This window comes from Podarcis gaigeae (genome assembly GCF_964106915.1).
Source record: "Podarcis gaigeae genome assembly, chromosome: Z".
Lineage (NCBI taxonomy): Eukaryota > Metazoa > Chordata > Lepidosauria > Squamata > Lacertidae > Podarcis > Podarcis gaigeae.
In genome coordinates this window covers 18,937,385-18,962,205 of record NC_139691.1, presented here as the reverse complement: position 1 = coordinate 18,962,205, position 24,821 = coordinate 18,937,385, and the positions used below count along the sequence as shown (strand labels likewise).

General features: G+C 46.4%; 2 protein-coding genes and 1 long non-coding RNA gene across 3 annotated transcripts; 1 reads left to right on the top strand and 2 right to left on the bottom strand.

Moving 5' to 3' along the window:
* On the bottom strand, nucleotides 1–3,493 carry DNLZ (DNL-type zinc finger). Its single transcript, XM_083722631.1, has 3 exons — nucleotides 3,156–3,493; nucleotides 1,851–1,990; nucleotides 1–343 (listed from the first exon to the last, which is right to left on the bottom strand). Exons 1-3 carry the CDS (start codon nucleotides 3,402–3,404, stop codon nucleotides 202–204), a joined length of 531 nt encoding a protein of 176 aa, XP_083578757.1. The 5' UTR covers nucleotides 3,405–3,493; the 3' UTR covers nucleotides 1–201.
* Nucleotides 3,494–5,456: 1,963 nt separating this feature from the next.
* On the bottom strand, nucleotides 5,457–24,465 carry CARD9 (caspase recruitment domain family member 9). The gene is made up of 13 exons (XM_083722331.1): nucleotides 24,357–24,465; nucleotides 20,814–21,057; nucleotides 19,298–19,435; nucleotides 18,761–19,086; nucleotides 16,190–16,369; nucleotides 14,868–15,020; nucleotides 12,943–13,068; nucleotides 12,013–12,204; nucleotides 10,315–10,353; nucleotides 9,224–9,272; nucleotides 8,515–8,564; nucleotides 8,011–8,087; nucleotides 5,457–6,816 (listed from the first exon to the last, which is right to left on the bottom strand). The coding sequence occupies exons 2-13, from the start codon at nucleotides 20,998–21,000 to the stop codon at nucleotides 6,720–6,722; spliced, it is 1,614 nt and encodes a 537-aa protein (XP_083578457.1). The 5' UTR covers nucleotides 21,001–21,057; nucleotides 24,357–24,465; the 3' UTR covers nucleotides 5,457–6,719.
* Nucleotides 14,111–14,762, top strand: LOC310836879. Its single transcript, XR_014560293.1, has 2 exons — nucleotides 14,111–14,300; nucleotides 14,454–14,762. It is a non-coding gene; the product is annotated as an uncharacterized lncRNA (long non-coding RNA).
* Nucleotides 24,466–24,821: the final 356 nt, after the last annotated feature.

Genomic DNA, 24,821 nt, shown 5'->3' with positions numbered 1-24,821 from the left:
TATGTTTAAAGGTTTTATTGTAAATTTTCCTTGATTTCATTTTTTTAACTTTTTGTAAACTACTTTTAGGGTTATTTACAATCGAGAAAAAGTGAGGGACCAGGAAGTTGGAAGAGATGAATTAAAGTATCTGAAACAACTGCAACAAAGTCTTTTTGTATTTTTCCCCCACTCAAAGGAGAGTGGAGCAATCCAGTCACATCAACGTCCTTCTGCATCTCCGTCAGGAGGCTGGTCTGAGGTTCCTGTCTGCTGAGGGTCCTCCAACAGGATTTCCCAGGCATCCTCACCAGCCACACGCCTAACTTTCTCCCCCCTAGCTGCGAGGATTTCCTCCACGTTCCTGCATTGCAAAACAAACAAAGGTTTTATTAAAGAGGCAGCAGCCCCACCCAGGGCAGAAACTGGCAGTCTGAGTTTGAAGTGGGGCAAAAGTATGCTGAACTGGGGGTATCGCCCTCTCAGGCCTCCATTCTCTATATGTAAAATGGGAGCAGCGGCAACTGAAAATGTTACCTGTAACAGACTTACATTTATCACGGCAAAATATGCCTTTTTAGCAAAATGGTTGCCAATTTTGAGCCCAGCCCACTTGCATTACATGTGTTTATACAGTCATAGAAGCACAGAAAAATAAGACTAGGGCAGATATAATAATAATAATAATAATAATAATAATAATAATAATAATAATTTATTATTTATACCCCGCCCATCTGGCTGGGTTTCCCCAGCCACTCTGAGATAAAACAAAGTTCTTCTTCGTGCATCACATCCACAGTTGTGGAACTCACTCCCACAGGAGGGAAGTGATAGCCAGCAACTTGGGTGGCTTTAAAAGAGGATGAGCCAAATTCATAGGAGGAGAGAGCTATCAATGGCTAATAGTCATGATGGCTCTGCATGATGGAGGCTGCAACGCTTCTTGGATACCAGATGCTGGAAGCCACAGGAGCAGGGTGAGTTATTGAGCTCAAATTCTGTGTACAAGTTTCCCATTAAGGACATCTGGTTGGCCATTGTGAAGACAGGAGGCAGAACTATATGGATCCCCTTTGACCTGATCCAGAAGGTTCTTCTTATGCTCGGGGGGGGGGGGGGCAGTGTGAAACAACAACCCATGCACATGTATTCAATAATGTGGATTGTTGGATACAACTATATGAATGATTCTAAAACTTAGAGAGTAGATCCCTAACTTTAGGTCCATTAATTTCAGTGGGATTATCCTATGCACGACTGATGTTAAATACACAACCCTCAATTTTTAAATCATTTCCATCTTGAACACTGAGGACGAGAACTCTTTTCTCAACATATTCCATGATGGCCAAGGAAGCTATATCTACAAGAATGCAGGGAAAGGCCTGCAGTTGTCCTCACAGTGGCCAGCCAGATGTTCTAATGGAAACTCCCCAAAAAGGTTCCCCACTTGTCATTCTTAGAAACTGGCATGCAGAAGCACACCACCTCTGGTAAAACATAGCCATATATAGATAATAGAATTATGCAGTTAGAAGGGATCCAAAGTGTCATCTAGTCTAGCCCCCTGATATGCAACCCTCTTCCTGTCCATCTCCTTTTCTGTGCCATGTTCTTTCAGATTGTAAGGCTATGTGGGTTGATTGTAAGCCTTTTTTGGCTGAAACATGGGGTGCAAATGCTCCAAACAAATAAAATCAATATGCACACTTTGGCATACCTGCCTACTATGGGATTTAGTCCCACCCACCACCAATATACAGACCCTCACCCGGGAAGAAAGATCCACTGAAAAGTCATAGAATGGTAGAGTGGGAAGGGACCCCAAGGGACATCTAGTCCAAACCCCTGCCATGGTGCTCACTCACCTTTTCCCAGCCAGGTCCGAGAACCAGCCCAGGTTATCTGCAATGATGTGATGGTTTTGGCAGCCAGGACATTTCACAATCACCACACCGTGGTGATATGCTGCCTTGGAAATGGTTTTGGCTGACCGTGTCCCACACACCTGAAAGGGAACCCCAAAAACGACTTAACCATTGTGGACAGAAAGCATCTCCCCTCTCCCCTCTGCATACTGCCCTGTCAAACTCACAAACTCCTGCTGAAAGTCTGAAGCTACAGTTGCAAGTCTGTAGACAACACTGAGCTAGATGAACCCCAGTATTTCCTATGGAAGCAGCACACGGCTCCTATTGTCATGAGTTTTAACCTGTAAAGGTAAAGGTAAAGGGCTCCCTGATCTAGAAGCCTTGCTGCCTCCAACCTTGGAGGCAGAGCATAGACAAAGTGGGCCATCAATAAGTAAAGGTAATGGGACCCCTGACCACCAGGTCCAGTCGTGACTGACTCTGGGGTTGCGGTGCTCATCTCGCTTTATTGGCCGAGGGAGCCAGCGTACAGCTTCCGGGTCATGTGGCCAGCATGACTAAGCCGCTTCTGGCGAACCAGAGCAGCGCACGGAAACGCCGTTTACCTTCCCGCCAGAGCGGTACCTATTTATCGACTTGCACTTTGACGTGCTTTTGAACTGCTAGGTTGGCAGGAGGTTTTAACCTGTAGCTTACTGTTATTTTAACTTTCTCAAAGTTTTAAAGTATCATTATTTTTATTTTATTATTATTGTTTTATCTTTTTCGTAATTCACTTTTATTTTTACAATCAAGCAGTGTATACATTTTATCAAATAAATAAAATTAACATTCCTGCCTTGTTACCCCAGGCTCTCTCTCTCAACTATATGACCCTCTGGGCAGAGAAATCTTTCCCTGCTTTGCTTTCTACTCTTCTCCACCAGAGGACGCCCTCCTAAGTGAGACTTGGACTACTATTCCCGTCAGCTTCATCACACAGGACTTGCTTGCTGGGACTGATGGACGTTGTAGTCCAAAGCGAATCTAGGCTGCTTCCTTCGTTTTGGAGAAGGGGCTTCTCTTTCGCTCGCTGCTCCAAGAGCCCCTGCGCCCCTCAGTCCTCTTAATCGGGCCTCATTTTAGATTCCCATCACTATGAAGCGTGGGAAAGAAAGCCCCGGGCAATTTTCCAGGAGCAAAGATGGCCGCCACGCCATCACCTCCCACACTGCGTTTCCATCCCTCGAAGCAGGTCCCAATTCGGCCTTTTCTCTCGCCTCACCAATCATTTCAAAAATATACGCACACAAACTCACGGACCTTACACGTGTACACGAGCCTGTACCCCGACACGGCCTTCAAGGCCTGAGTCGCCTCCTCTTCCTGGCGCGCTCTACCGCTCAGGCTGCGCTGCTGGAGAGCCGTGGCGAAAAAAGAGGGTGGCGGTGGAGGGAACGGGGCCGTTCGCCAAAGACCCCGACCGAGCTCCCGCGTTGTTCCGCGCCTGAGGCGCCCCGTGAGAGCGCCAAGGCGTCTCAAAAGCCCTGAACAAGCCGCCGTGGTCGCCATCTAAACCCCGGGCAAAAAAAAAAAAAATCACTAGGCAGCCGCGATCGCCATTTAAACTCCGTGCAGGAAAAGGCGGGAGGGAGTTTCCGGCCGTTGATCTACCTACCTCAGTATTGTCTACTCTGACTGGCAGCATCTCTTGAGAGTTTAAGATAAGGGTATTTCCCAGTTTTACTTGGAGATGCTGCCATAGCCTTCCACCTAAAATATGTTGTTGTTTAGTCGTTTAGTCGTGTCCGACTCTTCGTGACCCCATGAACCAGAGCACGCCAGGCACTCCTGTCCTCCACTGCCTCCCGCAGTTTGGTCAAACTCATGCTGGTAACCTCGAAAACACTATCCAACCATCTCATCCTCTGTCGTCCCCTTCTCCTTGTGCCCTCCATCTTTCCCAACATCAGGGTCTTCTCCAGGGAGTCTTCTCTTCTCATGAGGTGGCCAAAGTACTGGAGCCTCAGCTTCACAATCTGTCCTTCCAGTGAGCACACCTAAAATATAGCATGAGCTTAGTCATCACAGTTCTGTTCTGTTAAGGGCTGCAAAAAAGTAGGTACATAGGGATGGCCTTAGAGTGCGTCATTCCCTTGGCTCAGCATTGCCTGTACTGACTGGCAGGGGCTGAACCTGGGACCTTCACTATTGCTAAGCTGTGGCACTTCATGAAAGAAGAAACCAAGGTTCTAGTCCTCATAGTGAATAAAGGGCTGAATTAAACATCAGCATAAGAAAATGCCTTCTACCTGGTCAGAATCCTGGCCCCTTAATATTGCCCACACTGGTGATGGTGATTTATTAAATGTATATGCTGCCCTATACCTGCAGGTATAGGCAGGAGCGGTCCAGGGTTTCAGGCAGAAGATTTATTCCCCGCTCCACCTGGTGATGCTGCTGGGGATTGAACCTGAGGGCCTTCTATGTGCAAAGCAGGTGCTCTCCCACTGAGCTACAACCTCTTTTTTATTTAAAAAAAATGGTGCATTTGATCAGTGTGTAGCTAGATACCGTCTCTTGCCTTGCTACAAAGCAGAAAATATAGAATTGCAGAGTTGGAAGGTACCCCAGCCCAGAGGTTCATCTAGAGTTCAACCCCATGCAGCACTCCAGTTCAGACTCCTTTGTGTGCAAAGATGCTTTTCTCCATGGTTCCCGCAACAAGAGCTCTCTCCCTCCTCTGAATTGGGGTCTCTTGTAAATCTGGGGCTCATATATATGGGTGCTGGTGTGCAGAGTAACGCCAAATCCTATACTTCTTGGTGGTCAAAGGAGCAAGTTGCTCACCATGGGAGCCAACTCCTAGGGGCTGAGGGGTCTGTGGCCTGCCCCCCCCCCAAAAAATTGAAGGGGCTGCCCCCCCAAGTTGATGGGCATTGCCATTCAAATGATGTTCGTGCAGCACATCATGTGTGCCACCCCCCAAAAAATTATTTTATTCAAGTTGGCACTCCTGTTGCTCACCATGCTGTCTGATTTTGAAATGTGCTTTCTCCTCTGAGCACAGGGATTTCTTCCTTTCTTGGTTTTGGCAGAGTTGCCCCATCAATGGGTGTGGTCATGCTCTAAATATAGGATATCTGTGGGCACAAACAAACCCTTGACCTTTCATCCCATGAAGCTGAACCTTGGAAGATTCAGAGCAGATTTTTAAAATGTGGGATAACCAGCCTCATATAACCAAATGCTTAAGTTTACTTTGTGCATGAAGGAATTAATGCCATAGAATAAGCTGTCCTGCCAGGCTTAGCAAGGTCACTAGAAAGCCCTGTCATTTGGTTGTAGCTCTGGAAATGGAGCTTATTCTTTTGGGATGCTAATAAGGACACTGAAGTGGCCAGCTAAGGTCATTATGTTACAAAGAAATTTATCTGACAGTTCAGCAGCCTCCTGTATTAAATTCCAACTCTCACCATACACAGTACCCAAAGAATCGGAAGGGGCCTCAGGGCTTCATCTAGACTGCCCCCTCAAACCCACAGTATCATAGTCGAAGCCACAATCCATATTTATACAGACAATTAGAGTTTAACTGACAGTTTCCAAAGTCAAGCAGAAAGAAAATGTTAAGTTCATTTTATTGTACTTATTTAACAAGACTGATCTGTATATAAATTAAAAAAACAAATTATTCTGAATGGTTTATGTATGGGAAGTTCCTTTACCTATAGGCAAGCTCCACGTAGTATATTGATGTTATTAATTTGAACCTTTTCCAATGTAATCCTTCTGCATTGTCCTTCCCAGGGTGACTTTCAAAGAGTGACAATTATCCAAAACAGTGAACTCAGCCCAATTGAAGGGCAGCCATGAACCAATAGAACAGCAGGGCTAAAGCAGAAGAATGTGGCAAGCTTAGGTAGGGATCAGATTTAACCATATTTTACTATGATTGCTCTTGCCTTGGGCTATCTCTCCTGAAGGTTGTGATGCCTGCGTGAGCCTTCTGGTGCACAGTCCCTTTTGTGGTGGTGTTGTCAAACAAGTGTAGGCCCAACAATGCTGTCAGATCATCACCATTTTCAGGTGAGTTTCAGGGTTTTTTGGTTTTTTACAAACTGTATTGAAAAATGTTAAAGCAATTACCAAGTCTTCCAGGACAAATGCATGTCCAGATGTTTGTTTTTAAAAATAATCATTTAAAAAAATTAATATTTATTAAATTTTAAAGCATGCACAGATGTTGTCTTGAATGCAGTAATTCACATGGCATTCAAGCAGACTTGTGAAATCTCTTACATTACAAGTTAAGTTCTCATCTAGAACATTTAGATAATTTCTCCATACTGGCTGCTGTGACTGAAGCAGAAGAGAAATCGCTGTATTTAAATAAAAGATTTAAATCGAGTCCATACAAACCCATCTTCATTTTTAATTCCTCTTATCCCCCTCTGATGGTGAGTTGTGTTCCATAAGTGCTATATTCCACACATCTTGGGTCCAACTTTCTGTGGTGGGGTTTCAGTTATGTACCAGCAAATTCAGATGATGCAAACGAAAGCTGATTTGGAGCTCTTGCAGATCACACCCACTTCCCCCCAAAGACTGAACTTTTTGCTACAAGGAGAATGTAGTGTGCGGAAAATGTGAGATGATCATTCTTGGCTTTGACACAACATCTAACCTCCCCACAAACAAATCAAAGTGAAAGCTCACTAAAGAGCCAGTGTCTAATCTTCCTACAAGTGAATCAGGTTAACAGCTCATAAAAAGTCACCTATAAATGCCCTGTGTCCCTTGGGAACTAGAAACCTTGTTGATGGGGTTGTGTTCAAGACAGGCCCTCCAGGATCCACAATTTCTTTTTCTGCAGAGCACACAACCTCAGGAGCCTTCGGTGTCTGTGTTGTCACTGCCTGACGTGTTCTCCCAATCCACGGTGTAGTACTTGCCCTTCTGGGCTCTCCTCAGGGCCCTCTTTCTGCAAAGTTAAGGTCCAAACTGGTTTAAAGTGCGGGGGATGGGGACTTGTTGCGCCTCAGATGTTGCTGAACCACAGTTCCCATCATCTCTGTGATGGCTGATGGGAGTTGGAACCCAACAAACCCTGAACGGGGTGCTGGTGTCCTAACCCACCTTTGGAGGCAGGAGTGCCCACAGTCCTTCAGTCTAAGGAAGAAGCTGGACTCTCCTTGGTTGGAGGTTTTAAAGCAGAGGTTGGATAGCCATCTGCCAGGGATGCTTTAGTTGCAATTCCTGCATTGCAGGGGGTTAGATTAAATGGTCCTTGGGTCCCTTCCAGCTCTACAGTTCTATTATTCCAGAACACCAGGGGAGCTGGGCTGAGGCTGGATCAGGTCACTTGCCCATCTAGTCCAGCATCCTTTCCTCACAGTGGCCAACTGGTGCTTCAATGAGAAGCCTGAAAATAGGATCTAAGTGCAGCAACTTCTGGGATTCCCATGAATTTGGGGGTATTTAGAAACATTACTGTCTCCAACAGTTGAGGTCAGTAACCGTTGGTAGCCTTATTCTCCATGAATTCATAGAAGCATAAAGTTGGAAGGGACCCCAAGGATCATCTAGCCTAAGCCCCTGCAATTATAAATAGAAATCCATAATTAATCACAACAGCCTGATTATTACTAACCATTCCCAGAGGTTGGTGGTCACCTCATCTCATTTCTCACAAGTCTCCCTCTGCCAAATAGATTGAGGAAGACCAAAGAATAAGGCTATCCATGGCTAGGAGCCACAATTACTATGCTTTGCCTCCACTGCTGGAGGCAGCAATGCCTCTGAATCCCAGTTGCTGGAAAACACAGGGCAGGGGGAGAGAATGCTCTTGTGAAGACATCTGAAGGTCACCCTGTTTAGGGAAGTTTTTAATGTTTGATGTTTTATCGTGTTTTTAATATTCTGTTGGGAGCCACACAGAGTGCATGGGGCAACCCACTCAGATGGGCAGCATACAAATAAAATTATCATCATCATCATCACCATCAAATCCTGCTTGCATGTTTCCTGTTGGGGCATCTGGTCAGCCATTGTGAGGACAGGATACTGGATTAAGTAGCCTGATTCAGCAGTCAGGCTCTTCTCCTTCCTGTACTTTGTAGCAGCAACATGGGGATGGGTCTGCATTAGGCAAGCATATGAGGCACGTGTGCTTTACCTCCGGTAATGCTCAAAACTGTCCTTCATTCGCCGGCGCCCCTTCTCTGCCACATCCCCATCGAGTGGACTGCTTTCCTGGAAACGCAAAGCAGAATTGGGGCCTGATTAATTTCAGTCATGCTACCCTGCTAATTTGCATGGAAGGCTCCTCCACAGCTAGAGCTGAACTCAAGGTAGGCTACAGTGAGGAGCATCAGGAAAGGTGATCTGTGTTAGATCCATGCCCAGAATTTGGCATCTGGCAAGCATCTTGGAATCCCTGATGGGTGTGCAGATGGTAAATGCCTGGACCCCTGGAGTTTTATATTGCTGTGGAGACTGGACTGGCGTGTAATAGTGTCACTAAGGAAAATTAACTGCAATAATTTAAGACTTTTGAAAAGCTAAAACAGCAATAGTCTCAAATCAGATTAAAACTCACACAGTATATATTGTATGTGTAATTCTGTAAACAGCCTTATGTGGTATATAAATATATTATATAAATAAAGATATAAAATACCCCTGGGGATGGAAGAAGCTGGATTTTGCTGAATTGCTGCTGGGAGGATTCTGCAGAGAGATAGAGAAGGAGAGAGAAAAGGAAACATGTTAATTTTATTGATCAACTATTACTTGCTGTTGAGAATTTAAGGCCTAGTGTACCAACGTGCATCCAGGGATTTCTGGTGCAAGATAAGCATATGTAAAGCCATTGCATTGCCCACTTGTGAATATTAAGATCCTGGCTGCTAAACAGACCAAAGACTCATCCAGCCCAGCCTCTTTTGCCCAGTAAACAACCAGATGCCCACCTCAAGCAAGACAGGAGTGTAGGAACAATGCAGTCATAAGAACAGAAGAAAAGCCTTGCTGGATCAGACCAAAGGGGATTCTTCTAGTCCAGCTTCCTGTTCTCACAGTGGCCAAGCAGATGCCCATTGTGGGAACCCTGCAAGCAGGACCCTAGTGCAAAAGCAATTCTCCCCTCTTGTGGTTTCCAGCACCTGGTATTTAGAAGCATTGCTATCTGTCTCCAACTGTGGTGGAGATGGCTACAGAAAGAGGTATCCTTGGTTAAAACTGTCTGTTGAGTTGCAAATGCAGGCTGCTGGCACTGTAGGCCCAAATTAGTTTTGCAAGCCCTGGCTGAGAGAAGCATTTCTGAAGTGGGATACCAGAAGCAACCTAAGCAGTAGAGAGCAAGACCAGCAGCCCCTGGAAGAACTTGCCTTTGTTTGCACCTTTCATGTCTTCATCCGGGTTTCCATGGGGAGGAAGCTTCATGCAAGGAAAGGAGAAAGAGAGTTAACATAAGAGCCTGCTGGATCAGGTCACTGGCCCATCTAGCCCAGCACCCTGTTGTCACAGTGGCCAATGAGATGCCAAAAAGAAACCAGCAACTAGGATTTGAGTAGAAGAGCTCTCTCCTCCTGTGGTTTTCAGCCATTGCTATTCAGAAGTATTACTGCCTCCAACCATGAATGGCAAAGCATAGCCATCATGGCTAGTAGCCATCAACAGCCCTCTCCTCCATGAATTTGCGCAATCCTCTTTTAAAGCCATCCAAATTGGTGGCCATCCCTGCCTCCTGGGGGAGCGAGTTACACAGTTTAACTAAGAAGGACTTTATTTCATCTGTCCTGAATCTTCCAATATTCAGCTTCTTTGGATGTCCCTGTGTTCTCTAAACTAAAAAGTCCTAAATGCTTCAACCTTTCTTGATAGGCAAGTCATTCCATCCCTTGATTATTTTGGTTGTCATTCCGTGAATTGTAGAATTTTCCAATTCTACAAAATCCTTTTCAAGAATGGGAAATAAGAACCTCTGTTTGCAAATGATCAACACTGATTTATTCTTTACCCATGAAGGAAAACAGAAAACAAAAGCAATCAGAATCAGGCACATTTTCACAGAACTTCAGCACAAGGACCCCCAGCTAATCAGTGACATACATACAAAAAAAAATCCCTTGAAGAAGTCCTCTCTACTAATAATCCCATTGCAGCTCAGGACAACATTTTTTTTTTTGTTAAAATAGGTTAAAATCAGAAAAAGATGTATTCTTCATTACCTTCATAAGCCTGATGGAATGCAAAAGTTTTCAGCAGGCGTTGGAAAGGCATTGAAACAGAAGGCATCTGCCCAAACCATTTTGTTGGCCAAATATTTAGGCTTGGTGGGCTGGAGGTTTTCCACCTAAGTCAGTTAAAGGTTATGTGCTAACCGGACCCCTGACCCTGACCCTCAGCCCCAAATGAAGCAGACAAATGACATCAGAACAGCAGAGGCACTGAGCCAAGAACGTTGATCACAACTCACTTCTTGGGAGCTCCTGGAGGATTCTTCGAAATCTGAAGTCTGGAATTGCAAGATCATTGTAAAAGGTTAGGAAGTGGGAATAATTAAATTACACACATGTGTGCACATTTCCAGAGAAAGTACAGCATGAACAAGTGTGACGCATCCCATTTGGCTGCCATACCACCAGCACCACTGCCACGCCACTCACTTCTGCCAGCACTGCCACTGCACTACCCACTGCACTGTCTAGTGGCATAGACACTGATTTCTGTCAAATTCTCATGACAACGCTCGCACTCCATGAGATCTCACTGGAAATTGCCAATCTAGCACTGCTTCTCTTCCAGCAATGAAGGCAGAGGAGGCAGTTGAGTAGGTGGGGTATCTATGGAACACCACCTTGCTGCCTGAGGCACCTGTTTCACCCTGCTTCATGCGTGGGTCAGACCTAAGCATGAGGTTGCTTAGGTCTGACCCTAAGCTTGGTGAGGGGTTAGTAGACAGGGAAGGAAGAAAGGGGCACCGAGGCAGAATCTGAGTACCCCTGTATGTCTCTCAATGGCTGCAGGCTGTGTCATTGGAACTCTCTGTGCAGTCCTCAAGGGCCACATAGGGCGCTTTGGCCTCCACAGTGACTTACAGACTCACTGCTAAGACCATGTTCATGGAAGACAATCTTACTCGGCTACGAGTGATCACCAAGGAAGAAAGAAGAAGATTGCAGCAGTCAATTCCCCAACAATCCAGGTTACTGAGACATGAAGAGCAAGAGCACATCACAGCCAGCACATCAGAGGAATGTGATAAATTGCACTCCAGGGCCTAATTCAATGAATAGTTACTCTGAAGTATGGTACATTTTCAAGCATTCTTAGGGTTTGGAGTAGTGGTTCATGTGTCAGGCTGGAAGCAGAAAGACATGGGTGCAACAGCAGCACATCCACTGGCACTTCCAAGCAACTGGCACCTAGAGGCATTCTGCCTCCGACAGTGGAAAAAGAGCACAGCTATCATGGCCAGCATCCATTGTTCTCCATTAGTTTGTGTAGATCCCTTTTAATGACATCCACATGAACAGCCTGCTGGATCAGACCAAAGGCTCATGTGGTCCAGCATCTTGTTCTCACAGTAGCCAGCCAGATGCCTATTATGTGAAGCCCACAAGTGGGGTTGAACTAGATAACCCTTGGGGTCCCTTCCAATTCTACAATTCCATGATTCTAGGACCTGAGCACAACAACAACACTACCCACTTGAGACACTCAACAGTTGGAGGAAGAACATAATAAACGCCTGGGTGCTGAAAGGGGACCCATCTAGTCCAGCATATTGTTCAAACAGCGGCCAACCAGCCGCAAAGCCGCAAAAGGACCCAAGTGTTACAGTAACTCTTCTTGCCTGCAATTCCCAGCAACTGGTACTTGGAGGCAGACTGCCCATGGGCAAGGAGGTTCTGCTCTCTCGAGATACAGTACCTCCTTAAGAAAAGCCTGTTGGATCAGGCCAGTGGGAGTACCTATTCCAGCATCCTGTCTTCACAGTAGCCAACCAGTTGCCCGTTATGGGAAAACTGCAAGCAGGATTTGAGCACAAGAACACTTTCTCCTCCACCTGCGGTTTCTAGCAACTGGTATATTCAGAAGCATTTCTGCCTTCTCTTAACATGGTGGAAGGGAACAGGCCAACCAGAGGCAGCACCTGGAAGAGTTAGCTTACCAGTGCCGAAGGGTCAAGGTGCAACTTCTTCAACTTGGCTTCAGTGCTGAGCAGCTGCCCCTCTTTCTGGAAGAGCTGCAGCTGCAGCTCATCGCATCTCTCGCCCAGCTCCCGAATCTGCTTCCGGTAGAGATCCTTGTCCATCAGGCTCTTGGAGAACTGCTTGTGGAATCCCTCTTGGTTCAGGAGGGCCTAGCAAGGTGTGGGTGAGTGGGTGGGGAGAAGATTATGATTATAATTTTTTTATTATTGTTATGAGTTATGAATGTGACTGCTCTGAACTCTCCATCTAAACCCAGGTTGTATATATATATAATATATATATATATCATAAAAACACCACAGTCTCCACTGTGCCTCACTGGCCAAAAGGAAAAACAGACCCTGGTAAATGCACCTGGAACCCCTGGAATCTCATACCACTCAGAGATTGGGGTGGCATGAAACATTATTATTACGCCCTTCCTCAAAAAGGAGACCAGTTGAGTGAAAAACACAGTAAAATATTCTTTCATTAATTTTTATTAACATTATTTTAATTGATTACCTGTCCTTACGCCTAAGGTCCCAAGGTGGGTTACAACAATCCAAAATACATCAAAAACAATGTTAAAAGATTTACAATTACTATTGTTCATTTGCTATTGTTCATTTGGGGGTAGAATACCAGTTGCTGGAAGCCACAGGAGGGGAGAAGGCTTTGTGCTCAGGTCCTACTTCTATGGTTCCCTTTGGGGCATCTGGCTGGCACTGTGAGGACAGGAGGGTGAGATAGGTGGGCCCCTTTGGCCTGATCTAGCAGGCTCTGCTTACGTTCTTATGGAACCTCCAGGCCCAGAGGCAGCGTATATTGATTCCTAGCTCCTTACGGGTATTTGGCCATTTTTTGAGTGGGGAGGTGCAAGGGGACATTGCCCTGGCAGCCCCTACCTGATCTCTTTCAGAAGCCACCTCCTCCATCTGCTTCAGGATGACCTCAATGCGGTCCTGGTATATCTGGGCATCGTTTTGCAGGGATGCACATTTCAGCTCCAGCATCTCCTTCTCTCCCACAAGCTGCCAACACAAGCACAGAAGGCATTGGAAGGCCAGCAATAGAGATTTCTCCTGTGCCACAGAGGTTGGGTGGCAACCTGTCTTGGAGTCTTCTGTTGGAATCCCTGCATTGCAAAGGGTAGGACTAGATGACCCTTTGAAGTCCCTCTCAACTCTACAACTTTATGAATTTGCACACAGACACACCAGAATAATATGTGGATTGCGACATTAAATATCATTTGCCATTTGCACTTCCCCATATTCTGGAGTGTAGCAGGAACCCCCCCACCCCAATCATTCTGTTTGTACAAACTTCACACACACTCACACACTACATACGCTATGCTTCTGTTATAAATTCATAGAAAATCAACCATACATTGGATTTGCACTGTTCCACTTTTATTTTACTCCATGAAGGAAAGACTACAAAATGGGGCAGGTTTGATACAGGGCAGCCATAATCCCTTCAGCATCCCAGCACATACACAGGTGCCCTGCCCAGTTGCTATGCCAACCCTGATGGTCCCAGACAGAAGACAATCAAGATCACAAAGAACCTGCATATGGGAGTGGATTCAGCATGGACTGAAACAAAGGACAATGATCAGATCTTTCCTCAGGGGGCAGGAAACTGCCAAGTCCCCTTTGTCTCCTGGAAGTTCCTGGAAGTTCATCAGGGGAAGGGGGGAAGGGAGGAACCAGCCAGGTGACAAGACACTCAGGTTACCACCAACTCCTCCCTCAGCCCCTCCTTTCTGTAATGTATGCCTCCCTCAGCCCCTCCTTTCTGTAATGTATGCATGATGTTTCTGGGGGTGGGCTTGATCTAGAGGAGGGGAATTTCAAAAGTTTTTATAAGACCTTGCACACTATTCTTCTGGGTCTTTCCTCTCTCCTGCACGTGAGGGGAATACCCTGTTGCAACAGTTCAATAAAGGCCAAGCCTACAGGCTGCTGTTTTGCTCCAAGTTATCCTGGTTGGTGTCTTTGTTTTGTCCAAGGGAGCCCTCGGATTTTTCCTGTAACAGGAGCATTATTGGGGGGGGGGGGGAATGTACCAGAATGTGTTTTGAAATGCATGTTTCAGGATAAAATCTGTCTATATATGTATTTAAATGCCGTTATTTATATGATGGAAATTGGTAAGAAGATATATTAATTATATTTAATCCTCTGGCACCCCACATGTGTGGGTTAACATCAAAGGGAAATGGATGCAAGCCCATATTCCAAAGCATGGGGCAACAGTGGCGTAGCGTGGGGGTGCAGGGGGGGCCGGCCGCACCGGGCGCAACATCTGGGGGTTAGGGTTAGGGGGCGCAAATCCACGGGTTAGGGGGCGCAAATTACTTGCCTTGCCCCGGGTGCTGACAACCCACGGTACGCCACTGTGGGGCAAGCATAGACTTTCTGACAGGAGAAAGCCCCCTAGCAGAATTTAATTCTCAGACAGATTAGTGAAGCATAGGAATGGGCTATTAAACCTCATTTATACAGTTCAGCTGCATGAAGCAGCTGACCCCCTTTTATCCCTCCTGCAATGAAATAAATGCTTTACTTACTTATCTGAGGACACAGCCATGCATTATCCTATGCAACAACAATAAGAAATGCATATAAAAATATTTTTGGGTAGAAATGCAGCAAGATAGCTTCTGACACATGTCTGAAGCTGCTACATTAAAGATGGAGTTCATGCAAATGTGGAACAGGTATTATGTGGCACCTGTAGTATCAAATCATGTGCTTCCTCGTTCCTCTCCACACACATATACCCCACACCCCCAGAAAGGGGCTCCCAGCCAGCCACCTACTTTATCCCACTTGTCCTCTGTCCGCCGCAGCATCTGGCGCAGGTCGTAGATGGTGTTGACCAGCTTCTGGTGTTCCCCCAGCATCTGTGTCCGCTCTGCCTGCAGGGCCTGAATGGAGATGTCCTCCTCCTCAGAACCACCTGTTTTGGTGACCTTGGAGCAGAAAGAGAAAAATACGTGTGAGGCCCATCTTTCTCAGTAACAGAGTATTTGCCTGGCATGGAGAAGATACCTAGATAGACTATGTGTGTGGCAGCTTTCTATATTTCTAATTCAGCCCTTTATTCTGAATTGTGAGGACTAGAAACTTATTTTTTTAAGGGAAGGACTGTAGCTCAGTGGAAGAGCATCTGTCTTGCATGCAGATTGTTGCAGGCTCAATACCCAGTGACTTCCCTAAGCAGAGCTTGGAATATTCCTTACCTGAAACCCTGAAAAACTGCTGCTAGTCAATTTCCACAAACGTTTTGATGTAATATAAGGCAGCACCCCATATTCCTGTTCAAGTCAGCCCTTTATTATGAACCATGAGGACTGGAATTGTATCTCCCTGGCTGGAACCCTGGGGAACCCCTGCTGCCAGTCAGTGTCAACAATACTGAGCTAGATGGTCCAAAGGCACCATCAGAATAAGGCAGTTTCCTCCAAGTTGACTGCACCCTTTCCTGACCCTGTCTTGGTAACCTAGGGGTGTGGGCAAACTGACTGCTGCAACTAGTTCTAGGTGGGGCTACCCTTGAAGACTAGAGAAAGTTTTACCTCCCTTGGTAGAGGAGTAAATGCCTCTGAATAACAGTTCCTGGGGATCCCATGTGGGGAGAGCAGTGCTGCTCTGCTCAGGTCCTGCTTGTAGGCTTCCATTGAGGTACTTTGGTGGCCACCTTCAAGACAGGATTGCTGGGCTATGATGGCCTGGTCCAGCTGCTAGGTTCTTCTTAAGGTGGCCTGTTTTGATAGCAGAACCTTCATGCTCAGGAACACTCTACCTCTGAATACTGGATGATAGGGAACAACAGCCAGAAAATTGCTGTTTCACTCAGGTTCTGCTTGGGGGCTTCCCATTGGGGCATCAGGATGGCCCCTGTGAGGACTGGATGCTGGGCTGGATGGGCGTCATTGGCCTGATCTAGTAGGGCTCTGCTTATGTTATTATAGAACCACCAGATTCCCAGGTTCTCGGGGACATTTGGCCACTGTGACAGCAGGACGATGGGCTATGATGAGCCCTCTTTGATCTGATCTAGCTGCCGCTGGGCTCTCCCTTTTCAAATGTCACTTTCATTCATTCATTCATTTACCTACCTACCTGGCGCTGTGCCTACCTGCAAGGTGCTCTCCAGCTCCTTGTTCTTAGCCAGGAGCAGTTCCTTCTCCCGCTGTATCTCCCACACCACCTCGTGGCTGGGACGCTGTTCAATGGCGTGCTTGAGCTTGAGGGTGTGCTTCCTCTCCAGGCGGCAGTCATCCTCTGCTTTCATCAGGCTGTGCCTCAGACAGTCAATCTGAGCAGAGGGAAGCAAAGCCCATGGAAGCAAAGACGAAAAGGAATAATAGAATTGTGGGGCTGGAATGGACCACCAAGAGTCATCTAGTCCAGCCTCCTGCCATACAGAAATCCTGGCTAAAGAATCCCGGACAGATGGTGTAATTGAGATGTTTTGGGAGTGGAATGAAACCTTGGATACAGAGATGTAAAGACATCCTTAGCTGGCAGTGATAGAGCTGAGAGATAAATGACTCTTGTGTACAACTTGGAGTAAATTCTGAGGGAAAAGCTATCAAACCTCTGGTTGTTTTTTTATTGGGAAAAGAATGGAAGGGTCGTTTTAAAATCATTATGTAAAACCCCAGCAAATATAACAAGAAATGAGAACGGAAGGTATGGTACTGGGTACGAATTAATAAATACCGTATTTTTCGCCCCATAAGACGCACTTTTTCCCCTCCAAAAATGAAGGGGAAATCTGGGTGCGCCCTATGGGGCGAATGCAGGCTTTCGCTGAAGCTTGGAGAGCGAGAGGGGTGGGTGCGCACCGACCCCTCTCGCTCTCCAGGCTTCAGGAAGACATCCGCAGCCTGGGCAGCCCTGCAGGAGGTCAGGCAGGGATGTCTAGGCTGCGGATAGCAGCCTGCTTCCTGGAGCGTCGGGCGCCCTGAAAGCAGAGCGCCCGGTGCTTCGGGAGCGCATCCGCAGCCCGGGCAGCCCTTCAGGAGGTCCGGCAGGGATGTCTAGGCTGCGGATAGCAGCCTGCTTCCCGGAGCGTCGGGCGCCCTGAAAGCAGAGCGCCCGGCGCTTCGGGAGCACATCCGCAGCCCGGGCAGCCCTGCAGGAGGTCCGGCAGGGATGTCTAGGCTGCGGGTAGCAGCCTGCTTCCTGGAGCGCCGGGCACCCTGAAAGCAGAGCGCCCGGCGCTTCGGGAGCACATCCGCGGCCCGGGCAGCCCTGCAGGAGGTCCAGCAGGGCTGTCTAGGCTGCGGATAGCAGCCTGCTTCCTGGAGCGTCAGGCGCCCTGAAGCAGAGCGCCCCGCGCGCCGGACAGACATCCGCAGCATGGGGAGCCCTGCAGGGGTTCCCCGCAGGGCTCCCCACGCTGCGGATAGCAACCTGCCGCCGGGCGGGCAGAGCGCCCTGAAGCAGAGCGCCCCGCGCGCCGGACAGACATCCGCAGTGTGGGGAGTCCTGCAGGGGTTCCCCGCAGGGCTCCCCACGCTGCGGATAGCAGCCTGCCGCCTGAGGCAGACATCGGCCAGCCCCACAAGCTCAGGGAGGTGCAGCGCCCTTCCTCGACCTGGTTTGGTTTCCCCGACCTGCTTTTGGGGGGGAAATAAAGGAAAAAATTTTTTCCTTTATTTCCCCCCCAAAGAACTAGGTGCGTCCAATGGGACGGAGCGTCCTATGGGACGAAAAATACGGTACATAGCAAGGAAAAAACTAAGGAATGCTATTTTAATATATTAACACAGCAGAGAGACTCTTGTGTGAACAAAGATGGAAAGACTTATTGTTTAATATGGAGGAACTGTTATTGAGGTTATCTGAGACAAAGTTGATATGTTTGAGTAGAGAAAAACCATTGACACTTATTAACAACAAAAATTAGAGAGCACCTTTTGGACTTTGTGTAAAAAGGAAAATGAATTAATTTGAGACATTTCAGTCAGAAGATTGGGAAAATATTGCCTAACAGAAAGTAGATCAATTGGATGTCATTCTAGAGTGAATTTTTGAATAAATTCTTTTACATAACTGACAGAAAGTTGGAAGTCCTTTTTAGTTTTCTTCTTTTCTTTCTTTCTTTCCTTTTTTCTATTTTTTTGTTTTCCTTTGGTGTCCTCTGCTTTGAGGCATTTTGGCGGTCCAAAGATTGCACACACATGTAGGTAATGGATGGTGAGAGATAGGGAAGGGAAAACCTCCCAGAATAAGAGACTGGGAGCAGAAAGGAAAGCTCCCAGGTGAGTGCTGGGAGGTTTCACCACTTTCGGTTTGAGGCAAGGGTTAAGAACTACTTTTGAAAGACTTCATTTTCTCTTTCTCTTTTTTTGTTTTTATTTCATTTTATCTTTTTTATTATGAAAAATCTTTAATAAAATCTTATTTTGGAAAAAGCATGAATCCTGAGCAGATGGCCATCCGATCTCTGTTTTAAAACTTCCCATCAAAGGCGAGTCGGCCAACTTTTGAGGTCACAGAATCATAGAACTGTCAAATCAGGAGGGACTCCTAAGGGTCACGTAGCCTGGAAGAATCCCTGCAGATGCCCATTGATGCATTTCTTCTCTATCACCCTGAGCCACGTTTCAAGAACCAATCCTTTTCTCCCTGTTCTGCTTTAATTACTCCACCCTACTCCCACTCCTCAGCTGCCACAGATCGTAAGATGGTTACCAACCTCCAGTTGCAGGTCCCGGTTCTTCATGAGTGCCACATTCTTTTCTTCACTCTGCCGAGCATAGCGCATGGCCAGCTCGTAGTTCTCATCCTTGCAGCACTTGAGCTCCCGGCTCAGGCTGTCACGCTCCTCCTTCATCTTGTGGGCCCGCTCCTGATGCTTGCGCAGGACACTGTCCCGCACCCTCATCTCCCTGATGACATCCTCCTTGGCCCGGAGCAGGACACCCGTCTCCTGGAGCTTCCGCCGCTCCTCGCGCACAACATTCTGGAGCTTGGAGATCTCGCTCATCAGCAGCTCTGTCAGGCTGGACTCCCCAGCCGTGTCTGTGGGGAGGAAATAGAATTGTAGAGTTGGAAAAGGCAGTCAAGAGTCATTTAGCCCAACCCTCTGCAAATCATGAATAGCATTCAATCAACCCCATACTCTCAGCATGTCATTTTGGGGTTGCCAGGATCAGCATCTCTCACCTATTAGGGGTCATGGATAGGCAAGGGAAGGGTGTTTAAACCCACCAGCAAAATTTACTATACTCACCTATAATCATTGAGAAAACCCGGGTGGGCTCGTTGCCTGTGATTTTCTTGTAGAGCTGAGGATAGTAGAGCTCCAGGCTCTCAAGAAAGGCCACAAAGCCCTTCTGACCTGTCCGCTGAAGAATATCAAGGAGTACCCCTGAAAAAAACACGGAAGAAAAGGGTATTTAGCCTAAGGTGTCAGAAACTAGGTTGGAGGATGTGTGGGAGATAAACAGTCAATTCTAACAATGCCTATTCTAGCTAGTTCACTTTTGAATGAGTTAAGACCATGGGGCTATATTGGTGATAGGCAGACTCAGACCATAGAAATGTAATTGGTACATTTTCCCTCCTCTCTTGGGAGAGAAGAAGCAAAATGTATTTGCTGCTCCTTCTCCCCGCCCCTTCAACCAGCCATAAAGAAGAAGAAGAAGAAGAGTTTGGATTTGATACCCCGCCTTTCACTCCCCTTCAGGAGTCTCAAAGCGGCTAACATTCTCCTTTCCCTTCCTCCCCCACAACAAACACTCTGTGAGGTGAGTGGGGCTGAGAGACTTCAAAGAAGTGTGACTGGCCCAAGGTCACCCAGCAGCTGCATGTGGAGGAGCGGAGACACGAACCCGGTTCCCCAGATTATGTGACTGCCGCTCTTAACCACTACACCACACTGGTGTAGATGTACCTCTACTTGCTCCATCATCTGGCACATGCCTGATGCTGTTTCTGCTGTAAACACAAGTATTTTACCTGCATGTACTTTTAATGCTGTTGCAACTAACAGCAAATGCTTAACAGCAAATAAACTATATGTTTTAGGCTTACTTTTCAATCTGTAACCTGTTTCTTTGATAAACAGGGTAACAAAGGGGGAGATCAGCCTAATGACTAATTCCTATGCTTTCAATTAAACTGCCTAAAATGAGATTTAAACAGCTCTGCCCTGCACTTTTAAACGTAAGCAGTAAACTGACCCCTTTGTCTGTTAATCCACACATGCGGGGGATAGAATATAGTTAAGTATATTCCCTCACCTACCTAATAAAATAAATCAGGATTGCTGTATCTCAGAACCCAAAAAATTTTTCCTGACCCTGGCCTGGTTTACTCATTTATTTAATTCATAAAATTTATACAGCACTTGATTGTAAAAACAATCAGACCTCAAAACAGTTTTCAAAAAGATAAAACAAGAAAATCAATAAAAATGTAAAACACACAAAAATATACTAAAATGGATTAAAAATTACACCCACTTTCTAAACATCTAGACCGACTTGTCTAAAAAATGTTTTTAGCAAAAAAAACTGGCGGGAAGGTAAACGGCGTTTCCGTGTGCGGCTCTGGCTCGCCAGATGCAGCTTTGTCACACTGGCCACGTGACCCGGAAGTGTCTCCGGACAGCGCTGGCCCCTGGCCTCTTGAGTGAGATGGGCGCACAACCCCAGAGTCTGTCAAGACTGGCCCGTACGGGCAGGGGTACCTTTACCTTTACCTTATGTGCAAGGCTAGTGGTGAGTGAGCTATTGAAAATTTACCTGCTTTCCTTTTCCTGATCACAAGGCTGGGGTCGTTAAGGATCTGTTCTTCATCATCGTGGTTGATGACTTTGCACTGGCGGAGGTAAGGGGTTATCCTGGACGGGTCAACCACTGAAATCAGCTTTACACGGTAGTTCTCCAGGTTATTCCAGCAGCTTTCATTGTCATCATCCGGCTCAGACATGGCAGAGGGGAAAATAAGGAGTGCCTTCTGCTCTTCAAAAAGTGCTGGAGATGTGCCCTGGAAGGTCACCGAAATAAGGTTTCCATTCTGTACTTGTCACAAACGGTTCCATTTCTGTTCTGCTGCAATTCAGCTTCTGCTAAATCTACATGTAGTTTTTCACTATCTATTATGGCCAAAACTAACATATTGTTATACGCCACCCCAATTTCTGAGCAGCGTTGAGACTGCAAAGGTTCCATGCACTCACCCAGGGTTCAGTTTCGTTGGAATGAAGGTCAGCAGAGACCAGAGGTGCCAAGTTCCATTTGGGGGTCCATTAGTCACAGTTTTGGAGCAAGCACGGAGCAAGCAGTGTCTCCAGCTTCCAATCTGCTTCCAGCTCAGTTCATACACACCTCTCTGGCTCTTGTTCTCCTGCCTAGCAGCTATAGTAATATTTAGTATGTTTGTGGGGTTTTATGCCAGTGTCACTTGGGTAGGTTCACTATTTATTTTATATGTATAATGTCTCACATCAAATGTAAAAAAGGACTATATGACTTGAAAAAAGACAATGCACATTTTCGTGAACCATGAAAATCTTTAATAAAATTATTATTATTATTATTTAAAAGCAAAACAAACACACAACTCCTAAAACAGAGAGAGGGCTTCCCTCTGCAGAGTGGGACACCCTGAGCCTGGCCCTTTTCTGCTTCAGCTTCCTTACCTACAGATCAGGAACAACCACAAGATGTGTCACCCACACCCTGGTTTAGATTTGCGTGTTTGGAGAAAACAGCAGACAGAGAAAGAGCAAGCAGGAAACTTCCCTGAATTGCTTCTGACCTCAAAGGTGGCCTTATGACACAAAGGACATCCTTCTCCCTCTCCTGACTCAGTATTTCTAAATCTGGCAATTTTAGCTTTTCCCACTTTCAGGTGTTTTCCTGACTTCCATTCTTCACATTTCCAGTTTGTTATATTTTAAGTTTCTGTGAGAATTCACCAGCATTTTAGTGCTGGAAGATTCAGGGGAGAAGAAAGGAAGGACTTCTTCACCCAGAGCATAAACTCTGGAACTCACTTGAAGGGCTTTAAAATAGAATTGAACAAATTCATGGAGGATGAGAAGGCTATCAAAGAACTACAAAATTGCAGAGTTGAAAGGACCTGAGGGTCATCTAGTCCAAACCCTTGCTGATGGCTACTAGCCAAAATGACTAAGCTCTGCCTCCACTGTCAGAGGCAGAAATGCCTCTGAATACCAGTTGCTGGAAGCTACAGGAGGGGAGAGTTGCTCTTGTGCCCAGGTCCTGCTTGCCGGTTTCATTTTGGAGCATCTGGTTGGATGTTAGGCTACATAGGCCATTGGCCTGATCCAGCAGGCTCTTCCTATGTTCTTAGTGCAACTTTCTCTTAATATGCACATGCTTTGCAGGCAATTTGGCCTACCACACAAACATATTTGCAAAGCAATTTCCCCAAATATGACACATTTCTGTGTATCATTCCGTTTTCATGCACGCTTATATGCATTTTTATGCACACTTTATCTTGAGCTCTACCTTTTTGTATCTATTACTTGTCTGGTGAGGGACGCAGATGGTGCTGTGGGTAAAACCTCAGCGCCTAGGACTTGCTGATCGTATGGTTGGCGGTTCGAATCCCCGTGGCGGGGTGAGCTCCTGTTGTCCGGTCCCAGCTCCTGCCCACCTAGCAGTTCGAAAGCACCCCTAAGTACAAGTAGATAAATAGGTACCACTTTATAGCGGGAAGGTAAATGGTGTTTCCATGCGCTGCGCTGGTGCTGGCTCGCCAGAGCAGCTTCGTCACACTGGCCACGTGACCCGGAAGTGTCTTCGGACAGCACTGGCTTCCGGCCTCTTAAGCGAGATGAGCACGCAACCCCAGAGTCGGTCACGACTGGCCTGTACAGGCAGGGGTACCTTTACCTGTCTGGTGAACTGCATTTCACACTTCAGAGAAGTACTTTTTTTGGGTATTGTTTCAGAATCAAATCCCCCATCCTCAAACCCCTACTCAGAATTCCCCACTACCCACCCCTTTCCATTATTACCTGAGCATTCCTAGGGTGAAATCTATTAAACTGTTCCATAAGGGAAAAAGCAAACAGAGATCACTTTAGAGTTTGGTATCCCTGCTATGGTGATGAATGTAGAGGAGGATTCTTCTATTTTTTATTGTCATATTTAATGCCTATTGATGCAACATAAGAAGTTGTCTTATACTGAATCATACTCTCTAGGTTTTTCAGGCGGTGGAGTCTTTCCCAGCCTGACCTGGATTGACCCTAGGACTTTCTGCATGAAAAGCAGGTGTTCTGCCAGTGAGCTGTGGCTGCTTCTTTTAACACACAGTAAAGTATTAATCCTCATGGTTCTGAACAAAAGGCTAAATTAAATAGGAACATAGAAAGCTGCCTTACACAGAATGAATTGGTTCATCTATTTTAGTCCATCTGCACTGACTGGTGTGAGTCTCTTGTTCTACATGCAAAACAGGTGCTTTCCCACCTGAGCTGCAGTCTTTCCCCTAAAACCAACTTAAGATTCTAGTCCTCAGTTTTGAATAAAACAGGAATATAGGAAGCTACCATATTCAGAATTAGGCTCAGCCAGCTGGCTGGCAGCAGCTCTCCATGGTTTCAATTAAGGAGTGTTTCCCAGCCCTACATTAAGATCCCATTGGGACTTTCTGCATGAAAAGCCAGTGCTTCACCACTGAGCTACAGCATCTCTCCCTTCCAAATGTAATAAACAAGCCCTGCCAGCAACCCGAAGCCAAATTCAAAATACTACTAAAAAACAACACAATGCATACCCTCCAACATTTTTCTGATGAAAATAGGCACGTATTATTATTATTATTATTATTATTATTATTATTATTACTACTACTACTATTACTACTATTATTACTATTATTATTCATACCCCACCCATCTGACTGGATTGCCCCAGCCACTCTGGGTGGCTTTCAACATATATAAAAACATAATGAAACATTAAACATTTAAAAACTTCCCAATACAGGACTGCCTTCAGATGCAGAAGGCTCCAAGTTCAATCCCCAGCAGCATCTCCAAGTAGGGCTGGGAATGTGTCCTGCCTGAGACCCTGGAGAGCCACTGCCGATCAGTGTAGACAACAAAGGTCTGACTCAGTACAAGGCAGCTTCCTATGTTCTTATATTCCCACACACCTGTCCTAATAGAAATCACAGGAAGCCTTTGGCTACTAGCCATCTCCTCTCCTTTCCCCAGGCCACCTCCACTCCAAAAAGATGTGTGAGAGAGGTTGTGGTTCCCCTCTTCCCTTTTCCCATGCTCAAAGCAATGAACTTCCACTCACCTCCTGAACAGAGGCTCCCCCAAGACCTGGGGAGTGGCCCAGCAGCCCCTCTGCCACGCTGAGTCTCTGTCTTGGGTAAAGGAAAGAAGGCCAGCTGGCAAGCAAGGCAGGGCACAAAAGGGGAACTGGCCAAGGCAGCGAGAAACAGAACACACACACCCCACCCCCTGGGGAAGAGGAAGTTGCAGGCCAGGACAGTGCGGGAATCAGAATTGCATTTCCGTGCTATCTGGAGATAAACCCGTGGCCTGGTGAGTTTCCAGTGTTTGTCTTGCATGTCTGTCAAAAGCTGTTGCAATGCAGGGGTTGGACTAAATGTCCCTCTGTACAATTCAAAGTGTCCAGATTTGAGTGCAAACCATCTCAGCACACACATCATATATTTAACACACATGGCTACCCACCACCCAAGGATCCCGGGAATGAATAGTTTAAGGATGCTGGGAACTGTAGCTCTGGGGCAGA

What these genes read in the sequence shown, in the direction of transcription:
- DNLZ (XM_083722631.1), bottom strand. Translation starts at nt 3,404, where the DNA reads ATGGCGACCACGGCGGCTTGTTCAGGGCTTTTGAGACGCCTTGGCGCT. An exon ending in GGCTCGTGTACACGTGTAAG is followed by an intron (nt 1,991 to 3,155) that starts GTCCGTGAGTTT and finishes GTTCCCTTTCAG; the next exon opens with GTGTGTGGGACACGGTCAGC. An exon ending in TCGGACCTGGCTGGGAAAAG is followed by an intron (nt 344 to 1,850) that starts GTGAGTGAGCAC and finishes TTTGCAATGCAG; the next exon opens with GAACGTGGAGGAAATCCTCG.
- CARD9 (XM_083722331.1), bottom strand. Translation starts at nt 21,000, where the DNA reads ATGTCTGAGCCGGATGATGACAATGAAAGCTGCTGGAATAACCTGGAG. An exon ending in GATCAGGAAAAGGAAAGCAG is followed by an intron (nt 19,436 to 20,813) that starts GTAAATTTTCAA and finishes TGTTTTTTTCAG; the next exon opens with GGGTACTCCTTGATATTCTT. An exon ending in CAGAGGACAAGTGGGATAAA is followed by an intron (nt 13,069 to 14,867) that starts GTAGGTGGCTGG and finishes TTGTGTTGGCAG; the next exon opens with CTTGTGGGAGAGAAGGAGAT.